General features: G+C 40.5%; 2 protein-coding genes across 4 annotated transcripts in view; one reads left to right on the forward strand and one right to left on the reverse strand.

The window, feature by feature from the left end:
* aatka (apoptosis-associated tyrosine kinase a) overlaps positions 1–2,810 on the forward strand; it is a gene marked incomplete at its 5' end in the record, with an annotated part of 29,173 nt that extends 26,363 nt beyond the window's left edge. For both annotated transcript variants that reach the window (XM_080510858.1, XM_080510859.1), the window contains 3 exons: positions 40–220; positions 308–508; positions 1,252–2,810. In XM_080510858.1, coding sequence (XP_080366984.1) covers positions 40–220; positions 308–508; positions 1,252–1,280 — 411 coding nt within the window. In that variant the 3' untranslated portion in view covers positions 1,281–2,810. The remainder of the gene's footprint in view (positions 1–39; positions 221–307; positions 509–1,251) is intronic.
* Positions 2,811–3,016: 206 nt separating this feature from the next.
* The window catches only part of baiap2a (BAR/IMD domain containing adaptor protein 2a), a 53,054-nt gene continuing 32,342 nt past the window's right edge, over positions 3,017–23,728 (reverse strand). The window contains exons 6-15 of one of the 2 annotated variants that reach the window (XM_080511314.1): positions 20,934–21,071; positions 14,583–14,735; positions 12,168–12,410; positions 10,801–11,032; positions 9,866–10,067; positions 9,685–9,753; positions 9,441–9,594; positions 9,170–9,207; positions 4,900–4,942; positions 3,017–4,467 (exon numbers count right to left, since the gene is read on the reverse strand). In XM_080511314.1, the coding sequence (XP_080367440.1) occupies positions 4,915–4,942; positions 9,170–9,207; positions 9,441–9,594; positions 9,685–9,753; positions 9,866–10,067; positions 10,801–11,032; positions 12,168–12,410; positions 14,583–14,735; positions 20,934–21,071 (1,257 nt within the window). In that variant the 3' untranslated portion in view covers positions 3,017–4,467; positions 4,900–4,914. The remainder of the gene's footprint in view (positions 4,468–4,899; positions 4,943–9,169; positions 9,208–9,440; positions 9,595–9,684; positions 9,754–9,865; positions 10,068–10,800; positions 11,033–12,167; positions 12,411–14,582; positions 14,736–20,933; positions 21,072–23,728) is intronic. The other variant, XM_080511313.1, reaches the window with a different exon arrangement.

A 23,728-nucleotide genomic window follows, 5' to 3' on the forward strand; every position in this document is an offset into this window, starting at 1 on the left:
GAAATCTGATCGTTGTGTAATTTTGTTTGTGATTTCCAGGAAAGTCCCACAGGGGAGCTGGCAGATTATGCCTTCTCCACAGAAGCAGAAGCCAGCGAGCAAGAATCTTCAGAGGACAAAACATCCAATCACCAGCGGCAACCTGACCCTGAACTCGATGCTCAGCCCTGTGAAACAAGCTTGGTTTCTGAGGAAACGGATGGAAACAACCTAGAAGAAGGTGAGGACACAGCTGCAGATTGTGATCAGAGGTCATTTATTCCAGTGTGGTCACAACAGACCTGATAATGACTATATATATATGCAGGTGGGACTTTTGAATGGGAAGATGACCTTTCTTTTGAGCCCAAGACATGCTCACCTGACATCATCTCTGATCCGACATCTTCACCCACCGAGTCCAACAGCCCCGAGTCTCCCAAACCCACTACTGTAGCACTTAATCGATTTATGGTCTCAAGGTTCTCTATCACACATGTTTCCGACTCCCACGTGGGCTCAGCAACAGGTTGGTGTACACCAGCACTCAAAACTTATACACACTGCTTCACTGGACTCAATTATAAGTGAAGGTTCTGTTGCCAAAGAGAAAGTAAAAATACAAAGCACTCAGAGTACAAGCTGCTTTTGAACTGCTATTAATTGCAGTAGCAGACATTGGAATCAATTTACCTGAATAAAATTAAAGTAGAGGTTTACTACAACTATTAAGTAAATAATTACAGTGTGGCAACTTGTTTCATAAACAAATGGAGCAGAAATATAAAAGAAATCTATTATTGCCTTCAAAGTGCAAATAAAATAGTTAATTACTTCAAGTTGGGCTGTACCCTTAGCAATATTTAACTTTTTAGGTGACAGACCAAATTATAAGTAGAAGTACCTCAAAATGTATTTTAGTGTTGTAGATTAATTTGAGTATGTCATTATTTTACTTGTACTTTTGGTTTTAGACTTTGCAATAATGACCATTTATTCAGTTGTCCAGTATTTCCAATGGTGACTGAAGGATATTTTAAATGTATACATTCATAACATTAAAATATATCTCCTATTGATGAATCCAAACATTGACATGTGACTAATGTAAACAAGAAACAGATGCAGGCATATTCTTATGATTATAATTGAGAAATTAGTTGAAAGTTTTCATTTATTTACAGCACAGATCTAAATAAGTGAACAAATGACACCTGTTGTGTGGCAGCTTTGTTAATGCCTACTTCAAATGTACTCCAATTCTCTTGACAGGGAACAGTGCAGACAACACAGAAGAATGAGCAGCTGTGACCAGGAGGCGAGGATTCCTGGTCCTTTACAACAAAGAAAAGCAGCATTATTATATCTAGATGTTTTACAGAGTTTTATTTTTTATCAACATTATGGACATCTGACCCTGGTGACCCTTTATGAGACAGTGCCTCATATTGTAGTGAAATATCCTGAATGATTTGCACACTTGTCTTGTTTTTTTTTTTTTTCCACAAAGAAGGAGCAATAGTTGCAGGGATGGCACCTTGATTGTTACAACCTGAGAAAGTGGACTATATCAGATCATACTTTTTGCAGAAGTAGGGAGCTTATATTTCAACATGCAGTATACATACACCAAAAACATATATGCTCAATGCAGTATCCATTTCTTTGGTGACCTTGCAGGTTTTTTCTTATTCTAAATATGATAAAAATTTAGGGGGGAAAAAAGGCCAAAAATGTGAAATGAAAGGCTTCATGGCTGATCTATCATTGGCTGCCTTCATCCATTTGCTTTTTTTTTATCAAACTGGTATTTTCTGTTAACTTGAAGACTGTTGGGTACAGAAAACAAAGCTTGACTGTTACATATGAAACTGCAGCGGATTTCCAAACTTAAAAAAAGAACAATTCTTGAACAGTCATCACTGGTGGTGAAGTTGAGGGTGCCCAAATCTAATTTGGCCCTTAATCCAAGTTGCGTTTCTTGTGGGACTCTTGTGGGATAATATGTGAAATCAGGGAGTTGCCACTACCTAATAACCACCACAACTTACTCTGGTTAACTTGCAGTACATGTCTATAGTTATCAAATCTGAAGCACTTTGTAAAGCCTCTGTTGCATCTCATCCTTTCCTCCTGGAATGAAAACGCTCAACATGTGAGATCCTCTATTAGTGTGCACAGCATCAGAGAGGTTTGTCCCTTTCTGTGGCACATTATCTTTAAATTCCACTTCATCAGCAATATAACGACATCAAAGAGCGAACGTTTCGACACAAGTCAGTGGTGTCGTTGTCAACATGCCAATCATAAATGTTGAATGTCAGTCATCGTTATGCATCTTTTCTACGTGTATGTATTTTGTTCATTGTTGAATTATCAATGTATCTATGACATTCGTGCTGAATGACCGGGCTCAACATGTATGAAATCCACGTTCAGAATAGGACATACTTGACATGATGTACGAATCTTATATCAACATGTAGCTGGTCGCTTGACTTGAATTTAAATTACTACTGCTGTATCGACAGCTCCCTCCCCCTCTCTATACTTCTGTAGCTCCAAGTGCCAATTCTGTTTCCTCTCACCTTGCCTTTTAAGTTTTGCAAGACGAGAAGACACTGCTAGTATTTTTCTACAAGCATTTAAAAAAAAAAAAAAAAAAAATACAAAACAAAAGCAATGCAGTCCAGGATGAAAGTCTCTCAAATTTGCCAAAGAGATATTCCCCAAGCCTATTGGCTAAAATGGCAGATACCTTTGGAGAAGGTGAGGCGAGTTTGTCTATGCACCGGTAGTAACATCATTGCTGTTTTCATTCATTCCTCACTCATGGCTGTTGTACTATCCCAAATAAATCCAAATACTTTTTTCCCTTCTTGTGTATAATGTGTGTATATATACATATATATATATATATATATATATATATGCACTTGTTACAAAACGTACTACTTCCTTCAAAATAAACAGACAAACAAGAAAATATGACACATAAAACAACACCAAAAAGGCATGAAGTGTGTGCCCATTGAGATTTATTTTGGACAAGATAATTTATATGCACTCTCTGTACAGTACAGATATATTACAAACGGGGACAAAAGGTGAGAAACGGACAAAATGAGAGCAATATAAAAGTAAAAAATGATTTTGAAACTTGGTGCCCAAATGAGTAATGTAATAAAAGCATGACCATTTAACTCAGTGTAGCGTCCTCAACCATACAAGATGACTTTTCTTGATGAAACAACTAATTTAATGCAGCTTAAGAGGCATTTAAGGTCATTCATGCCATCTGTTATTTCAACACTATCCTCTCACGTCATCTTGCCTCTGATCTACAGTCATCTTTCAGATGAGTGTGCTTTATAATACTGAGAATTAATGATCCAGAGCTGTGATAATACTGTACCTTATCTGATAAGCTACTACTCTGTCGAAGCTACATGCTGGAAACCAAAAAAAGTAATGCAAGTAATGCATTTCGTATCTTGGCCATCATCTGGCAGGTATTACTCAAATTCAAATTGAAGGAAAGAGTACCAGTGATTTTATAATGCTCTGTGGAGGTGCAATGGTACTGAAGTGAGCTTGAGCAACAACAAAATAAAACCAGATAAAAACAAAAAAGTTTCACCAGGATTTTCAATGAAATAAAAATATAACTGTGGTGCATTTCCACTCAAACCAGTTTACAGACCAACAGAAACAATGCTGGAAGCGTATGACTTAAAAGAAAAAAAGACATTGAAGGCACAGTTCCGACACTGGAAAAAAAAAAAAACAGGGTGTACTGTATAACGCCTAGTAAATATAAGTTCTACATCAGTTAAAAAAAAAAGCAGAATTAAAGTTTCCACACCAAATGTCCGGCTCTAACCAAGTGTGGCAGTGGTTGATCTACATTTAGTCATCAGTTCATTTTACCACCATGCACTGAAAACTGGCAGTAACCAGCCTACTTCACCCACCATCGTCTCCCAATGAAATTTACAGTGTATAGTGTTAAAGAAAACAAAGTCGCCCCACAATAGAAGTGCAGATAAATAATAATGTAATGGCATAACTAGTAAATAACATCTTAGCCATACCTTATCCACAGCTGCTGTGATCTAAATAACTAATATAACCTATTGTCAAACTTGCTCTTGAATGTTCGGCTTGATACATTCAGTGTTGGTGAAAGCATTTTACACAATATCACCGGGAGATTCTCAGAGTGAATTTCCACAGCAAAGTAAATCAATTCTTAGTGGTATAATGTGCTCCTTGAGGGATTTGCCCCCCCCCCCAGTCACTCTCCTGGGCCCTCCTTTAATAAAGTGATGCAACTGAAACACACCAATGAAAGTCAGTTTTTGCCTCCCATTATGAAAAAAAAGGGCCCATGAGTGGAAAAAGGGGATATCAGGCTGCTAGTAGAAGATAGGTGTAGATCGGTCATCAGTGAAGGTGGGCCGGAGGTAGACCTCCAGGGAGTGGTCACTGCGGGGAGAGGAGGGGTGAGACAAGGAACATTCATAGTTAGCTTTAACATCGTACAAGACTGACACACACATGGTCAATAACGTAACCCACACTCAAACAATACTGCCTTCCTCAAGCACGGACAGCATAATCAGTAAAAAGCTGCGGTACTACGCGGATAAGTAAGCATGTGATGAGAAAACTAGCAAAGTATGACAAGGAAAGCTTAATAGGCACACATGCAGGGTTAGTGTCTTCTCTGTTTGATTTTGGGTTAGACAACAAAAAAACAAAAAAAAACCCCAACTTGTTTGATAACCCAAGCGAGAAAAGACCAGCGACTCTCAGCAGTCTATTGCAGCCAGCCAGCCAGCCCAATGAGCCCAAAAAGGGAGAAAGGGGAAGTTAAATGATCAGTTGGCTGAAAGGCGATGGAGACTGGTGACTTACGGAGGTCCTGTTCCCTCAGAACCGGGATAATTCTGGACCCAAACTGGAAGGTAAAGAGAACCTTTGGGTTTGAATGGCTCATCTCTTGGATCATGCATGGGTCACACTTTGTAAGAACACAGGTTAGTCTGGTTGCAACATGAACAAACTGTAGACCGACGATAGTAGGGATGCAAAACAGAAATACACACTCCATGCTCATCATGCCATACTAAATATAGCACAGTCTGCTCCTGTTTCCGATCAGAAGACTTAAAGGGGAACAAAATCTGCTGGAAATGGGAGTCAAATCAACAGGGTTTTGCTGCAATGCGTTGTTCAAAAAACCTCAAACACAACTCAAATATAAGGCCAAATGTAAAATTCAACCAAACGGGAAGATATGCAGGCAGGCAGGAGTTCAGTACCCACGATACAAATACTGTACAAAACGCATCTTCACACACCGACAGTCTCTCCTCCCCTAATGACAGACGCAGCACAGACGCGTGCTGTGCAAGACGAGTGTAATAAATGAAACTCCAGGCATAGGACTCAGCTGTGGCTCACAATGATTCACACTACGGTGGCTGTTTTTGAGGGGAAACACAACAAAAACGGGAGGAATTTAAATACTTTGCAAGGGAAACAAGGCTGCAACTCTGAATTATAACAACTGAGACGGTCACGTCACTGACAGAACAGATTTCTCATCAGACCAGGTTGTTTATTAATATATAGAGATATGTTTTATTTAGAATACCTTTGTAAAAATTCACCATACATTCAAAGTCAATTTATGATCACATTTTCTTGTTTCCCTCCACGGCATGCATAAGATAAACACTTCGACTAATCAGCAGTTTTCCATTGTTTCAGGTAATTTATTTTTTGCTTTTCTTGTATTTTTTTTTTCTTCAAAATTTTCTTTTAAACAAGGACAATATTTTTTTTTTTTTCCCCCTTAAAGAAAAGACCAAAAACTACACAGCCATCCAGGGAGTACAATCATAAATAACACTGAAAGCTGCAAAAGCTGTGGTTATTATTCAACCTAAAACTATTTCACAGCCGTTATTGAGGATACTCAACAAAAAAAAAGACCCCTTTAAAGTTTATTGCAACTTCAAAGAGGAAAAAAAAACAAGTAAATTTGAAGGAGCAATTTTATCTAACCAATGATTTTTGGAGCTAGTTTAGCAAAAAAAATGTCCAAAAATAACATTTATATGGGGCTGAGGGCAAAACGTTGATTTGAAAATGTGAATGCAAACATGTTTTTGCAATGAATACAGTGAAATCTGGTGGACAGATGGAAACCATTTCATTATTTATATGTGTATATAGATATAGATATATGTATATACTGTATATTTTCAAAACTGTATATTTGAAAGTTTGCTTCATTGAACGCAAAATATGTGTAAAATGAAAAAAAAAAAGCAAAGTAAGGCAAGTATGACACCCTCTGGACAGAAAATCAAGTGTAGCACTGACACAATGAAGCACAGCAGGACCTACAGGATCTCTCAGAACAGAAACAGTAATCTGCTGCACAGTCTTATTTCAACAAAGCTTTTTGAGCATATGTGTGTGTGTGTGTGTTGGGTGGGAACTCAATAATACTGGGCCCACGTGTGCTTAGAAAGGCCATTCAGTCAGTGGCTTTAGTACGACGACGTTGAAGTCTTTTGGCACTTGTACAGTACATGAACATGTCTTTTAGTTCGACAAAATGACACAACCATGTACATGCATGAAAGACAAGCAGTAGCAAAGGCAGTCTCTTGAGAGATCGGTCCATGATGGTGGACTGTGATCAGAGATATTCAGAGATATTCAGAGTCCATATCGGTGCATGCCAAGCAGGTAGGCCCCGCTCTGGCTCTCCCGCTCAATGCAATCCTCCACCCACCAACCGCTACTGTCCACACCGACACCACCAGCAGCAGCACCCAGGATGGACGGAAGGAGGAAAGGAGGGACCCGGGGAGGAAGAGAGCACAGAAAGGAGGGATGAAACTGGCCTCTTCCATTCGGAGAAGGGGTGTGTGGAGGCAGAGGAGAAGAGGTGGAGATAATTGGACAGGAGGGAGGCTAAGAGGAGGGGAAAGATGGGGGGGAGGAAGAGGCCCCTGTGCTATCCGGAGCTGTCTGTTTCTGTCTGTATGTCTGTGCTCACACAGTCGAAATCAATTTGCCATCAGGACTGTCACTGTGGAACAAAGAGAGAAGGAAGCTTGCCAGGTCGGACACACTCAGAGAGAAATGGAGAAAGACAAGACAGGCACAAGGAGGCTCGGTGGAGTTTAGGAGAAGTGCAGGAGGGGGTCAGGAAAATCTACTTTTGCCCCGCCTGCAGCTACAACTCCAAACACACCTGCCATATTCAGGAAGATTGGACTTCCAATTCCCTCATCAACACTTCGACACACACATGTTTGCTGGTTAGATAATATTTCGCACATCAGACGGATTGATTTTCCAATATTTGTCTCTACCACTCATTGAACAGCAGTTGAAACCGTGACGTTTACTGTTGATGAGAAAATCATTAAGTCATCTCCTTAGCTGGAGGGATGCAGCATTATATTATTCTGTTGGGGTGAATACACCCTGAAAGGACAATGTAGTCTCAGGATAATAATAGAAAAAAATAAAACAAAAACACACATTTAGAGCAGACAGGATTATGCAAAACAGCTCAACACTGGTGCCTGAAGCGCCAGGCTGACAAGCATTGATGACTGAGATGAGGTCAGCATGATTTCTACTGTTACAACACGTATTCCACCAAACACCTGCCGCACTGTGCCAGGTTTCTCACACACACACACACACACACACACACACACACACACACACACACACACACACACACACACACACACACACACACACACACACACACACACACACACACACACACACACACACACACACACACACACACACACACACACACACACACACACACACACACACGTACTCCCTGACTGGACAGAAAAAGGCACAGTATCATTCCTAACCTCAACCTCACACAACCCTGGTGAGTCAACAAAGACTTGATAGGACTACAGACAAAACACACTGAGCCAAGAGCGCTGTGACAATAAACTGAGACACTGATCCTGCTAGACTCAAGCCAAGAGGAAAAAAAAAAAAAAAGGAAAAAGATTTTAAAACTCTCACAAATCTATCAAATCAATTGCTTCAACTAACCTCGACTTCTCATCAGTCCTGAATTACTTTGCCGACCGTCTGAGAATCTCCAGCCAGGTGTTCTCACCACTGATTACCTGTCTGATCTCCTTGTAAAGCCAAGAAGTCAAACAAGCCATCTGAGGTTAAAGTTTCTCAGTGGTGAGGCCTTGAAATCTTTCTAAAGTACAAGGTAATTCTCTCTCTCTATATATATATATATATATACATATACACGCACACATGCCCAACTCTTATTTAGAGTGATAGAAGATGACTCAAGAAAATGTAACTATTGCAAATTTCTTACATTATAAAACAAATACTCCCAAAAGGGAGAAAAATTCAAACCAGCAAACAAAAGAACAAAAGTTGCAAAATTAAATGTAACCGATAGCTGCAGCCGTTCTTTTGTTTGTTTTGATGTTCCTTGTTTGACAACGTAGTTTCTCAAAAAGTGCGACTCGACTATTATACTTTAGTATTAGCAAAAAAAAAATAGATGAGCTAAAAGATCTCAAGCAAAACATTAGCAAAGCATTGGACTTTTTACTTACTTGCTTCCTAAAAGTAGTACAAGTAAACAGGTTGTATATGAAACCAACCCTGAATATACTTTACTTTATTGATGCATAGAATTTTAATATGAATATTAAATATAGGAATTCAATTAATATAATATTAATTAAGTGAATACTTCAACAAATCACCGTACCCTGAGGATGTAAGGAAGGATGTGAGGAGCCCTTGTCCTGCAGGTTTTAGTTGTCTCCTGGCTTCAACACACCTCAATCTAATGGTCACATCATCACCAAGCTTCTTGGAAAGCCCAATAAGGAGCCCCTCATTGCAATCGTATACAGTGTGTGGCAGCTTGGAGAAATCCAAAACATGCAGGACAGAGGTTTTATGGCTGCAGCGTAAAATCACCACGGATCTACACTGATCATCTTGTGTATTTTTATTTTTTTTTTTTATATTTTGTTAGGCCATAACTGCCAAACTCCTCCAAGGTTAAACAATCCAGTTGACAGCAGTCATACGGCATCAGTATTTAGTTAGTAGGCAGTTTGTAAGGTAAGTCACTTACCTCGTGGCAAAGCGGCCATCATAATCCTCAATAGCAGGCTAGGAAAAAAAAAAAACACAAACAAAGATAATGGGTTTACTTGCCTGTGTGCCCGTTTGTACCCAAACACAAACACAAGGTGGCAGCAGAAACAAACGCCTCATATTCAGTTACTGCAGGATTACTCATATCTAATTATGAAACATAGGAGGAAGTCAGGTGGGGGACGCAAATTAAGTGAGCAGCAATAACACAACTGCACAAACAGCATGTGTACATCATGTTTTGATACCTGTGTCCCAAAGCCTGCCATGCTGTAGGGGCGTGGGCGGGTCTGCGCTAGGCTCTGCGCCAGCAGTCGGGCAGTCAGACCGTAGTCAGGTGTCGGCAGCGATCCATCATTCTCCAACAAGTTCCCTGTGCTGCTACTTTTCCCATGATGCAGGCTACAACGGGAGGAAAACAACAGACTCAGGGCTGAACTCATTTCCGCTCAGTGGGCTGATTCACTTCGAAGAAAACAAAAATCCACATACTTCACTTTGAGCTTCTCACTGTCGCTGTCGGGCAGCACACGCGTGTAAGAGAAGGGGAACCAGCCACGCCTGACAAAAGTATAGACCTTGGTAAATGCATGGTCTACATTCAGTGCCATCTAAATGTGGGACAAATGTTTATCCACTTTAACCATAAGAATTCAGTGAGTACATTACTCACATCTTGTTTTTCTCATTCTCCCCATAGTGCCAGCCATCGCGGGCCTCGGGCACTAGCAGGGTGATGACATCTCCCTCGGAGAAACTGAGCAGGGTGCTGTTGTCGCCTGCAGCGTGGGAGAAGATGGCCTGGACACGGGCGCGCCCATTCTTTTCCAGTCCTGCTGCCATTGAACTGGACCTAGGCAGAGTCCGTGTTTCTCCTGTGGGAACAGTGCGAACAAAGTCGGACGATTAATTAACAAGAAGTCATACGAGAAGAGAAGTCAGACAATGCTCCGAGTGTCTGAAGTCTGCACTACTTTCACAAGTGTAACCTTCTTAAGGGATCGTGTACATAGATTAAGTTTCTAAATGTGCTTCTGAATGGTACCGACCAGATGATCTAAAAAGAATATGATCTATAGTTGAGATTTATAAGAATGGGTTTCAAAGTGAAGCGACCAGAGAGCCTCAGGTGCAGGAGTACCAATCAGTCCCGACACGTCAGTTTAATTATTGAGACGTAATCCTAACAAAAATAGGTGGACGGAAACATCTTTATAAATGGATTTTATATATATTTAATGAAGAAATACAGAAAACTCAAAAACAAACATCAGTGAAAAACCAGCTCTGATAGTTGCCGACTACATACAGTATAAGGACTTACCAGAAAAGTACAATAGAAATTCTCTTGCTATCGTGTGAATTTCATTATCTCTGGATAACAATACTGGTTAATACTTTTATCTAACAATGCAAAAAGTGTGAGGACGTCTTAGATTTAACCACAAAATACTACTCGGTGTGAAACAAAGCCTGTTTGGATATATGCCAATATCTTTGTTTAATCTTATATCAGCTTCATGATTGTGATTGTATCTATTGACGCAACAGTTAAACATTTGATTTGCTACAGTTTGGTTAAACAGCAAGAGTGTGTGGATATCTTACCCACGGGGTTTTTATTCTTGGCAGGTGCAGGCCTGCGGACAGGGAGGGTGTTGGAGTAGACATCGCTGACCTGTCTCTGGGGCTGGGCCTGGGACTGACCCGGTGCCTGGGTCTGAGGAGATGAAGGTCTGACTTGGGACACAGACATTGTGCCCCCATCTGTCCAAAAGTCCTCTCCATGGACTCCTGTTGTCCCGTTCACCATGGACATACCATCCGGGCCCATTAGCCTCTGGAGTTTGAGATAGAGACGTTTGTCTGTCAGTTGCAGTCTATAAACAGCTCATTAACTTTAGCGCTATCTTTAAAGTATTACTATTAGATTATAGAGATGTTTATCTTGCTTGCTTCCATATGGAGGACCACAGATAGCGATAATCTAAAATGAGATCATAGATGGTAGTCTCTTCAAAGTTAGTTTCCTCGGAAATAGTCATTTCTTTGTTATTTCCATTTTCTTTGGCCCCTGTGGTCCACTTTGGGGCTTAAAATGTAAAATCATGTCTTCTACAGAGATTAATAATGCTCTGTACTCAAGCAAACTTACTATGTAAGGTTGGAATTACATTAATCTATAAGTAAAAGTACTGTTGTGAAAAATACTCAAGTAAATGTACCTTTAAAAAGAATTAGTAGTAGTTACTTTGTAATCATTGTGGTTTTTCTTGCATTGTCAAAAAAAAAAGCATTCAATTAATTTTACCTGTACCTCTACATTCAAAGCTAATTTCTCAGACAAACAGTAAAGTTAATAAAAATGACACCATGCCAGTTTATTTTGCAGACAAATATATATCTAACTGGACTTTATCCGTTGAAAGAATAAATGTATTTGCTTCAAAAATAAAGATAAAAAGAATTTGAACTAATAATACATGCGTGCTCTGTTATGACTTCTGGTATTAAAAGTAGAGAAGTCGAATACAATGTGCAAACTGTATTGTAGGGAAAATTAAATGCTTGGAAAATAATTAAAGTAGCAAACATTTGTCTGGATTACAGAAACTTTAGAATCTGTTCCTTGTTTGTCACAGCCCTGGTCATTAATACCAACTATAAAAAATAAAATAAAAAAATTGGCAAAAAGTTTGGCATAGCACCTCACACCCGAGTGGAACAGATAGATGGATCAAATTAAGGTTTTGCAAAAAAACAAAAACAACTCGAGATTTGTTACACTAAAGAATTGAGTTTAGTATTAAAAATGTTGAAAGGCCTGATATAACAGCATATTTTTTTTCTCTTTTTTCTTATGTCATTGTATGTTTTTTTTGTTGTTGTTTTGTTTTTATATGTGGACCTGTGCCTGCAATAATAAAGATAGATAACCCTTTGACATTCAGCCGTCACTGATTTCATAAACTCACCGCTGGATGTCCAAGGCCGCCACCCATGAAGACGGCCAGCTCTGGGGGCACAGGGAGGGGCTGAGCCCCCGGGATGGGGTCCGAGATGACCAGGTTGGATTTGGAGGTGTGCAGGGGGCTTGTGCCTCCGATGGCAGCAGAGCCCATCTGCTGGGCCAGGAGCATTGCCCTCTCTGGCAGCTTGTTGGGGTCTGAGCAGGCTTGTTGCCACATGGGGATCTTCTGGGTCAAAAGGTCTTTACCCTGGAAGGAAAAGACGCAAGATCAATAAAGACGTGAGATCAAAATAAGTCACAGCAGGAGACTTGTCATATTCATTTAGCTGAAAACAGGGGGGAAAAAAAGAAGCTTTTTCTTGTGGAAACTTCAGTTTGTTTCTCTATAAAACATCCAAACTCCTAAAAAGATATTTCCTCACTATCCTTGACCGCTGGCCTTTGTGCAGCTATGGTAATGTTGTGTGTGGGTGAGGCAGACCGACATACAACCAAGCTTCCCACTTCATCATCTCACAGCCTGTGGACACGGCTGTTCTTTCAACAACGACTGGAAGCAGTTTGCTCGACCGATATGCACGTTGGTATGAGTGTACGCTCTACACTCATGCTCAAACTGTGTTCCATTATGTTTTTACGCACTAATTTGTAGCTCACATCCTCTCTTTTTCTCGCTCCATCATACAAACGCAGAGATCTCACACAAAAAAGCAAACAGAGTAGGAACCCTCAGGGAGAGGGTTCTTCAGTTTGCTGAAGGTGAACTCTTCCCACGCACACCCCCATTCTGATTAATGACTAGACTTCATGTTGGGAAAAAAAAAAAAAAGAAAGAAAGAAAGAAGAAGCGGCGGCACAGTCGGCACACAAGCTTGCAGGCACGCATACGCTGTCGTCCTCCAGCCACATCTTCAGGCTGGCAGTTCACACCCACCAGTAATCCCAGGAGACCGATGTACTCCATTACCCAAGAAAGTGATATTCTTGAGAAATGGATGTTTGACGCGTGCACAGAGAGTCCCCCAAACAACATCTAACACGAATGAGTGAACCAATCGGAAAAATCCTGCTTTAATATCTCCTCAGTCTCTTTAATAGTGTGGCATGTGCATGACATATCGGGAAAACAAAAATACGATCAATACTTGTCACCAGCAGCATGACAATGCACAACAATTCATAAAATCCTACTGTTAAAAACAATAGGTTGGAAAGCAGTTTGTACTTTTGAGTACTAACCATAACTCATATTTGTACTCATGGTTTAGTATTGTGATGCCTGTCATGCTACTGTGAAAGAAAGCAATGCCACTCACTACACCAAAAGGTGACCAGATGCTTGAAGGTGCAATGATGGATTACAGTTTCAGGCATGTCTGTCAGCTGGGCATTGTCCAGAGTCTTAATGAATTTTTAAAATGAAGAGGCCCCAATGAGCGTTCAAAGCTAATGTGATTTTGAATTATATATCTCCGAGTTTGCTCTGTTGCAGAACAATGGTCTCCAGCAGTGGAGTTTCAAATGCACCTGAGACGACAGATTTGGAGCAGTTAGAATCAACACAACAGCACAAAGAGAATGTATAATAGACGTATGATCGTTTAACAAATGGAAATAAGCCCCTGCAAAAGTTACGTTAGAATACAGGGAAGAAAACATTGATAAAGTCTATCCAAAGAAGCCAAAAACATTTATTTCTAATTGAATGGTTGAAAGATTTAGCAACCATAATCTGATTTTTTGGGCATCAATGCACAGTATAACAGCTGGCTGGCATCAGAGTTATTGGATATCACAATAAAGCTACAGCTACTCCGGTGTGAGGTTTACAGCAATACTACTCAAAAGAGACTGATTAGTTATTGTTATTTAAACAATGACGTACCTGATTCTAATTAGGGTTGCACAATAAATCTCAAATGAGTCGCATAGCAATATCAACATACAATATTTACGCATCACAAAAAACTGAATGCACTGCAATTTAGAAACAAAAAAAGAAAATCGACTGGGCAGAAGCACAAACACCAAGAAAAAATTACCCCCCCAAAAAAACAAAACAAAGTTGACAAACTGCTGGTGGGAACTGCAAACCTGGCCCAGTCGCAGCTGGTGGAACTTAAGGTCAAGATGAGGAGCACACCCATTTAGAAGAACAGATTCCAAAGCGCTAGGACATTTATATAATCTATATCAGTGTTTCTACTATATTTATTGCATATTATATTGTTCTTGCAGTTTTCAACAACGTTATCGCACGTTTCTGTAATCTCGTACAGCCCTAAATCTAAACTCGATAGCATGTGCATGGATTTTGCTTTACGCCCTTGAAACAAATCTCATCTGTCAGTTTCTTGCTATGAACATTGGATGTTGGCGTTTGACTGTTAAAGCAACATCATGCGAGTCTCGACCTTACCTTGCCATGGTAGGCGCTGCTGTTCTTGGCCACAGCACACTGGCGGTCGACAAGAAAGCAGTACCGGCGACGCTCCTCGGACAAGGCTGTCTTGTATCCTTCTGCTATGAAGGTGTCCAGTTCAGTCTGCTTACTGCTGATGGTCTCCACGAACTGAGGAAGAGCAAACAAAGAGACGGCAATGTAAGTGTGAATGCTAAATGCAGTCCGCATTGTCCTGCCTTTTTCCCATACCATCATTAAAAACAAGTGCAATAAAATCGAAGTTTTCAGATTTCGTCAGTGAGAAGATGGACCAATCAGTTGGCAAACACCCAAGTACTTCTTTTTTTTTTTTTTTTGAATACGTCATCATCCTTCACATTCATGCAATTACACACATTTGCACCAAGAAGCTGCTCAGTGCAGCACAATCTTCTCCTGTGAAGTGGAGAACAAACTGCTCACGAAAATCCAACCTAACTTAATTCTTCTCTAGTAGTCTATAAGAGCATGACAGGCAGGTCCAGCACTATTGTTGAAATCTCCAAAAGGAGAAAGGTTTTATCGAGTTCACCGACAACACACAACGAGACAAGGGTCAACACCAGCTCTAACGTTCTTACTGAAAGTCTTATTCTAACAAAAAATCTAAATGTGTTATGTCAGCCGTGCATATACATACAAATTACAAAACGCAGAGTTTGCATAAGGAAAGCTGACAGATAGAAACCTTGTTCTCTCAAACGAGGTCGACAGGATCTAGTTTCACCTGGTAACATCTGCTGATGAATACTGACCTAGAAAGAAGTGTTATATTTATTTGCGTCGATTCATTGAGGGTTGACTTCATGTGAGCAATAGGGTGTAATTAATAAACACATTTTTCAGCTATAACCTAAATCAAGTCCAAACAAGCACATATGATCATATGAATAAAACTGATTTGCTTCAATTGATTACTGAAACACTTATTCAGTATGAGATGAGGACGGCTATTAACATGATTACAAAACCTGTAACATAAAAAAAAAGAAGAAAAAAAACAAGTCTGCTTTACATTTATTAATGAGTGTTTTGACTCCAAACACAGCAGTGCGATTAACCCTCCATCCTCTTTAATGCTCTGAAATCATTAAAGTACAATTTGGGATTTGAGGTTTACACTCTATTCCACAAAGATCGACGAAGTTCATCAAACTGGCGTTCATCCCCGCAGCCAAATGTGAGATCCTGTGGCGTCGCCACAGAGTGCGGATGTATTTCATTTAGTAACCACCAGAGCACACTGCCTCCCCACTGCCAGCCACTGAGAGGTAACTTCATTGGGATTCCTAATGTGTAGGAATATTTTAAGCGGCTCGATGACACAGAACACGAACAATTTGCAGAATGGCCTTTTTTTTTTGCATCAACACTGGACAAAACCCACCTACACCATCACACAAATCCACCGCGCCAAGGTGTCAGATCACGCACAGGATGGATGCAAGAATAACAATCCTATTGTTCGTCATTATGCCCGAATGCGGAATACATTCTACTAATAACTGGTTCAGTCAGTTCTTTAGTGGTCAATTTAAGTCCTCAGCATCAAGGTGGGTTGTGGAGTATTGTAGATAGAACTGACAACTTTAAATATCTTTTCCACCCCCCCAGCATTTTATTTTGGGCAAAAAAAAAGTTAAAGATAGTGATTTTGTTTTGGTATGACTCATATTCTATACTGCAGAGAATAAAGAGATGAGGAAGAAAGCAAGAGAGAAATATGTCATGTTGAAGAAATGTCTGGTGCGCACACACACACACACACGCACACTATTACTTGTGGGCCCAAACGCCCAAGTTCAACCTGATTGTAACCCAACATTGTGAAACTACATCATATTCCCGAACAACATTTTGCTTCACACACGCCTGAAACTGGAAATGTTGGCGGGGGTGACAGTGACAAACTACAAGTGGTATTATTTGAGGGTACAGTTGCTAATACAATACATTTAGAATTTGTTAGCATTGTTTGAGCCAATAACTTTATTCTAGCATAATGATGTTCAGCTTAATACTGTATGTAGATGTCTTTAGTATATTGTGATGTGTTAGATCTCTACGAGTTTGTCTGAGAAATGTACATTAAACACAGAGGTATTTCATAAAGGTGAACTGAATCAAATGCCTGTTGACAATCAAATTTTACATTTGAAATTGGAGAATACTTCAGTAGTAGCTTCAGAGAGTACCTTTTTCATTTCCTTGAATATTTTTCTTGTAATTGATTCCAATCAAAGCAATGTGACAATAGTTTTATACAGTTTCAGTACTCTTCTCACCTCTAATCACTCTCTACAATATCCCAAACAAACTTTCTGCCGTCTCTTCCCTCTCTCTCTCTCTGCCAGAGTGACCCCTTTTTGTTATTGCCGTCTGACTCACAGCCTCTGTAGCACCACTAAGCAGAGCTAATAGGAGTGGCTCGACTGATGTGCCCTCTCCTCTCGTCAAATCCACACGGCCCAATTCTCCAACTATTCAAAAGGTCACCAAAGTAACCCAAGACAATGAGTGCAGTAGGAAGCCGTGGCAGACACCAGCCACTATTATATTGGCGCGACCTCGGGTTACATCATAGCTGGAATGACTTGTTCTGCAAAGGTTATGAATATAAATGAAACCTGCTGCATGTCAGTGCGGTTCCTCCATTCAAACTTTAACTGATCCGCATTGCTGCTGCCTCCCCATGCTGACATATTCGGGACAAAATCCTAATACACCTGCAAATAAAAGGGAAACATCATGCGCTATATACACAGTTTCCTGTAATTACAAGCAGTGGGAAGGGAGGCATTTACAACCTTCAGAAACTGAGGAATAAAGTAGCTTTGACACCAATAACAAAAAATGTTTACAGCCAGTTTTCCCTTCGCATTTGTCTTCACAATTCAGAGCGGCTCCGGTCTGCTCTTCTGTCCCTTTATCATCAGCACCCGTGAGATTCAAAAGGATTGTATTATAAAGCTCCGAGGCACAACAGAGACCACCTACACCTACATTACCTGCTGCGTATGCGTTTGTCATTGCTCATCTCCTGTCTACGTCACAAGCACCTCTCTTCCACTCTGGATGTGCCCCCACAGCGTCAGGTTGGAATCACTTTGCAATCTAATGACACAAAGCTGAAGAAACTCCGAGCTTATGAAACTCCTTATAACATTACTTATTAATCCTGAACTTCCTCTGCCCCTCTCCTTCTTTCTTGTTCACCGACTATGCAGAGTTTATCAAGATGAAACCACTTCCTATGGCACCGAGGTTTCCTCCACTGAACTACATAATGAACTGATTATCATTTTAGTGGGCTTCACCCATTGACGGGATGGTACGGTGAAAGGGTCTGGAGGCAGGGGAGAACAAAGACAGGAGGAAAGACAAAGAGGAGTGAGGAATGTGAGAAAAGGATAGGAGAGCGATACAGGCAGCGATCAATGAAATGCGGGCGCCATCTGCGTCCGCTGCCAGACTCAGACATACTTTACTTTTTAATGAAAAGAGGAGAGATAAAAAAGAAAACGTAGTGCCTCTCATCTGCTAAATCAACACAGATGTGATGGAGGAGGAGGAAAATGTTGAGTTTGTCTTAACAACTTTGACTTTCTCAGATGCCTCCCACTGCCTGAAAGAAGTCCATCTTTATCCAGGCTGATAAAAGTTGCCCATCTCTACGGCTGGTCACAATCTAAAGATTTTTTTTTTTTTGGAAGGAGGGTGGTGGATGTGAGGCTCGGGTCTTGTGAGAGAACGGGGCTCGTTCTCGCCGAGTGTGTCGTCCCGGGCCTGAGGGGCTGAGGCTCAAACGGGTTGACTTTTCTCTCACACACCCACAGACGTGATATGATCGGTGCAAGTGAGCAGGCTGAAAATGAAACAGGGAGGTTGAGGATTTTTTTTTTTTTTTTTTTTTAAATCTCTCTCCCTTTCTTTCCTGCACAGTTACTGCACATTAGGAGTCCAGAGCCCAATGAGCACTTTTCTTTGCACAGATGGGCCCAACTGATCAGTCATACACACTCAGTAACAGTGTGGGTTAATGCTACCACAGTTTGTCCAATAGGCACAAGGTAAAAATTTTACTTTTGGCTTTGCAGTGCCTGTAACCCAGCATGGAGATAGTGATGTCAGTCACTTAGTCCATCTGTTTGAACTACTCTGGCAACAGTTTTGATGAATCTGTTAAGTTCAAACTGGTTTAATGCCTGCGTGTTCTTTTGTAATCCTACAAGACAAACTTCTAATCTAAATTCCTACTTATTCCTACTTATTAACACCATAAAAGCTCATCTCTCTGTGACTTATTTACCAGAGAACAGTATTTTGTGTTAAAACTGTTGGGAGTCATTTTTTTCCTTCATCAAATTATTCTGATGGAGTCTTAACTCAGCTCTAATTATCCAAGCATGCTTAGCCCAGTCATATACCTGTAGCAACTTGCCACTCTGAGCTGAGATTTACAGGCATAAAGCCCTGGAACACCCCTCCCAGCTCAGGCTGCTACACATTTCCAGCTTTCATGCCTTATGCTGACACTTAATACTGCATCTCTTCATTCCTGCCTGACATGGGGGAACCAACTCTTTGTGACATGATGTCAAATCAATTCGGCTTTGCCATACCAATCTCAGACAGGGAAGGGCAGAGGAGAGCGTGACAACCTTCAAACCGAGTGGACAAAGGACAATCCGAAGTCATGAGAAGCAACATTTTCCATTGCAGATAAACTCGCGGTAAAGTTTGTGTCCTTTTAAGTTTCGATTGGAATCGAGTTTCCAGTTGAGGAAATCGATCTGATTCTGTCACAGGCTCCCACACTTCACAGCGAGACCAACAGCAACTCGGTATTTACCCTGCAAGCCTTGACCTGTTAGCTTGACATTTTTCACTGCACCCCTTCAGGCAGACAGACTTCCAGTTTCCAGCGCAACCCCTTGTGCGGCGGCAGCAGTCAAACTGTGGACTTTTTCTGCTGTGTCATTTTTCTCAGTCTGACACTCTGGTTACACTGGCTACAGGACAATACAAACAACAAGCAAACATTGTCGCACTGAAATCCAAAGTAACGAGGGCCGTATGGACGAGAAGCTCCTCTGGGGGAGTTTCTACTGTACGGGAGAGAAAACTTTCGCAACCTTCGCCTGTGAAATGTGTGGTCAAAGAGATGGGCAGACTAAATGTGAATGATTACTAATTAAGGTACGTCCAACTCATCAGCACTCCTTTTACCTGGAGGATCCCGTCAGAGGAAGCTGTACTGTGGAAATAATCCCTCCAATAATAATGAAATACTTGCATTGATTCCTTTGCGGATGGAAATGTTCTGCAGGTTTGAAGCTCTTACAGGTGAAATGCCTGGATATATTTTCAGTTTATGGTTGTAAGACTGTCAAAAAATTCCCAATGACTGAGTGCCTTTGCCCCCTTTTCTAATATACCTTTAAGCTTTCAATATCTGGCAACTCTTCAATGCTACCGTGTGTTTCTGCAGGTACAGAGAGGATCATGTTACAAATGTGAGCTACAACAGTGAAGCTCGTCTATGACTGGATATTCATACTGTCGACATCCTAGTGGCCACCGCAGACTGGAGTATTAGTGCAAAACTATTTCACAGAATTTAGTTTTACAATATCCTCGAAATCATCACAACATGATCTGAATGAAATAGTTCACCTATGTGTGCTGCGGAAATGTGCAAAGCATAGAATGAGAAGATCATATTTTTCTCATGTGATTGTTGGAAGTACAACATTATCAGACTTCCGCCATTTTATCCAGCCCTACTCCCGATAAGCGAGTAAGCCTTTATGTGGCGTATACACAAGCTGTGCTTTTACTCGCCCTGATCAAAGCTGAGCGCTGAAACCCACTGGGCAAATTGAGTGCACGCACCTTCAGCACATCAATTAGTAAGCTGACGTTTTTCTTCTTCTCATGCACGCGTGCCCGTGTGTGCGTGTGCGTGTAAGAAGACAGTCAAGGGTGCACTATTCAGAATCAAACCTCCACTATTTGCCTTCCCACTCAGGACACCTCGTTGCCATCGCCTCCACCCCCACCCTGGCTGTTTCTGAGTGTTCTCTTTACTTCCTGAACAATAGTTATTATTTCTACCAAGAATCATGACACTCAAATCCAGCTATAACGCACAGCAATGCAACAAAGAGCTTGTGTATTTTATATACCTGTGCATTTTTAATATCTGCATTTTTCATTTTGTTTTCATGAACTGTGTTCCTCCTCATCCCTCTTCATCTTTGAAGATTAACCGGAGCGCTCTCATTGCAGGTGTTTGAAAAGTAATGTAAAGTTCAAGCGACTCACCTGCATCTCCTTTTCTCCGTACTTGGAAGGATTCTTACTGCCCTGGCTCTTCCTGCGTAGCTTCTTTAGTTCGGCCTGGCACTTCTCCAGACTCTCCCCTTTGCTCTTGTGTTCCATCTGGTATTTCTTCAGGGCAGCCTACGAGGGGCAACATGCAGGGGGGAAAAAAATTCACAAAGTTAGACCCCTAAGAAGCACTACAAATGAAAAAGTCTGCATGAAAGAAACAGGTAAATAAGGAAAATAATGAGGAGCAACAAATGCCCTTCCCCGTAAAAAAGCTTCAAGACAACCTGAGCTTGTACACAACAGCTAATGTTTCCAATTGGGACTTTCTCCACAAACCCACTAAAGACTGCCTCAATACGAACATCCTCCTCGAAACCCACCGGTTTTAAAAGTGCTTTCAACCAATTAGTTTTTTTGTTTTCCATTCACAATTTACATTTAAATAAATTATAAGTTTGTTTGTGGCATCTGCTTAAAAAACAAAGAGAAACATAACATTTTATGTAATATTTTGATATTTTACGATCAACCTTCATGATTTAAAACTTAAAATGATAAACAAACCATTTGAATTATTCAGTTTTATGTGTAGTAAATCTAAAATACTGGGAAGTCCCATTGTTTTTAACTGAAATGTATGTGTGTGATTGTTTGAACCAATTTCAACCTTTTGGGTTTGTCTTGTCTGATTTTTGACTGGCAGTAAGAATATAAGAACAATATAAGAATAATGTTTCCATGTTGACTTAACATGTTCTCCTTGAGCATATGTGGATTTTTACCAGAAGGTCCAGTGCTTTCCACAGTCTAAATAATGCACATGGTCAATTAGTGACATCACCTACAGGTGTGAATTTGTGTGTTTTCTGTTGTGCATCTGTTTGCACTTTGGATGGAATGGAAACTGCCTTCTGTCAGAAGACACCTGGGATCAGCTCCAGAAAGTGGATTAATGAAAGGATGTGTCTATTGTGTGAAGCATCACCGAGTTTTATGAAAAGCCACTATCTAAATAAAGCATTGATTGTATCATTTTGCAACAGAGCCTGCAAATGTGTCCCCTACAGCAAATTACATCTCATAACCTGGTTTCACCTGTACTTTCTATAATGCAGCCAAATTATCAGAAATCTGTCTCGAACAAAAGGTGGTGATGGTTGGGGGGGGGGCAATAATGCCTAATTTGGACGAAAAGCCTAAATTAATACCCTAATCACTCTAAACCGAGATATCATTTATTTGATTTGTTTAATTATTTATTTATTTATTGTGAAAAACAACTTTGTTTCTGGACTGTACCAGCTCTGTTGCTATAGCAACAGTGTTGAGTGTGAGAACGCTCATGTGGTTTCTGTAGTCGGCAAAAACGGAGGAGAGCTCACATGTATGTGGGTTCAACACCCACATTTGCATAGTGCAAGAGGCTGAGGATGTTGGTAGGCAACGTCTGGTAATGAAAGAAGGAATGAAGCGAGACTCGCAGTGCGGCACGTGACTGTTTGAATGGGTGGTGCTAGTGTTCGATACATCCGAACGAACTGGTCTGCAAAGCTTTAAAGCACACGGACCTCCACAGTAAACCTTCAATCAACAAAAATCTGACATTGAGGTTGCTAAAGTTTACTGAAACTTTCCAAAAATATTGATTTGCTCAAGAACATTGTCACACAACCAAAACATGAATGTGCACAGGTGATGTCTTTGTAACAGGACGACAATGGATGAATCATCTTTTCATTCCTGTGTACTCGTCGAGGGGAAAGCAGAGCAAACCAACACAGGCTCTGCAGCTTTCCTCATTTACTGTTGGACTCCCACAAACTGAGGCTCTGTGGTGCTACACATAAATCAAAGTAACGATAAGAGAGAGAGAGGGAGCACAGTTTGCTATTGTGAAGTGTTCATTTTAAGTACAGGGTCATATTGGGTGAACAGAACAATAACCTGGAGATCAACTTCATGGATTGAAAAGGTTTTCTTAATTAATGGAGTGAAGGCCGGTGTTGTACCTCTAGGCACAACTTTTAATCATTGGCTACAACTGCAGACAGATCATTAGTTTGAATCTGGTGAGAAAGAGATGAGAAATGGTGAACCGATCTTAAATCAGTCAATACTTTGTCAACAATGCATCTCTTCATTGGTTATCTATAACTCATTTTAGTGCAAGGGTGGAGAATTTGGATGTTTAATTGTACTGGACAAGTAAACAGATTACATAATGTATATATACGTTATTTATAAGGGTGAATCTTCTGTTTAGCTGGAGATCTCAGTGTTATTATAACCAATTGAGCAGAAAAATCTCCATTTATCTTTACTCATATAATTTGCAATATCATGCTGTGGGCTGAGCTACTGCCTATGGTGGGAAAGCTTTACTTCTAGGTTTTCTCAACTTTTGAGCTGTCTGGAACAATTAAAAAGTTGTAAAACCATCACAAAAGCAGAAGAGGGACAGAGAAAAGAGAGACAGAGTTGGGCCACTGGGAACACTTCAGTCAGGAGAAATAACAGCGTGCTTTGCTGTGAGGCTTTTTGAACTCAGTCAAATTTCCAGATGATTAATTCACAAACTGCAGCAAAGTGATTGCCATTATCACTGCGGCGGATCTGTAAGAAATTCATAATAAGTAATGGATGGTAAAAGCTCAGGGATACGCCAAGATAGAGGTGCATGAAATGATGCATCTGGCCTCACATGAAACGCATGAGAGGTTTGCACTCTTTCCCGTGTAAATTCAGAAAAGCAAGCAGACAAAATTAGAAGACGTTTTTTTTTTTTG

Source organism: Blennius ocellaris (genome assembly GCF_963422515.1).
Source record: "Blennius ocellaris genome assembly, chromosome: 16".
NCBI classification, from domain to species: domain Eukaryota; kingdom Metazoa; phylum Chordata; class Actinopteri; order Blenniiformes; family Blenniidae; genus Blennius; species Blennius ocellaris.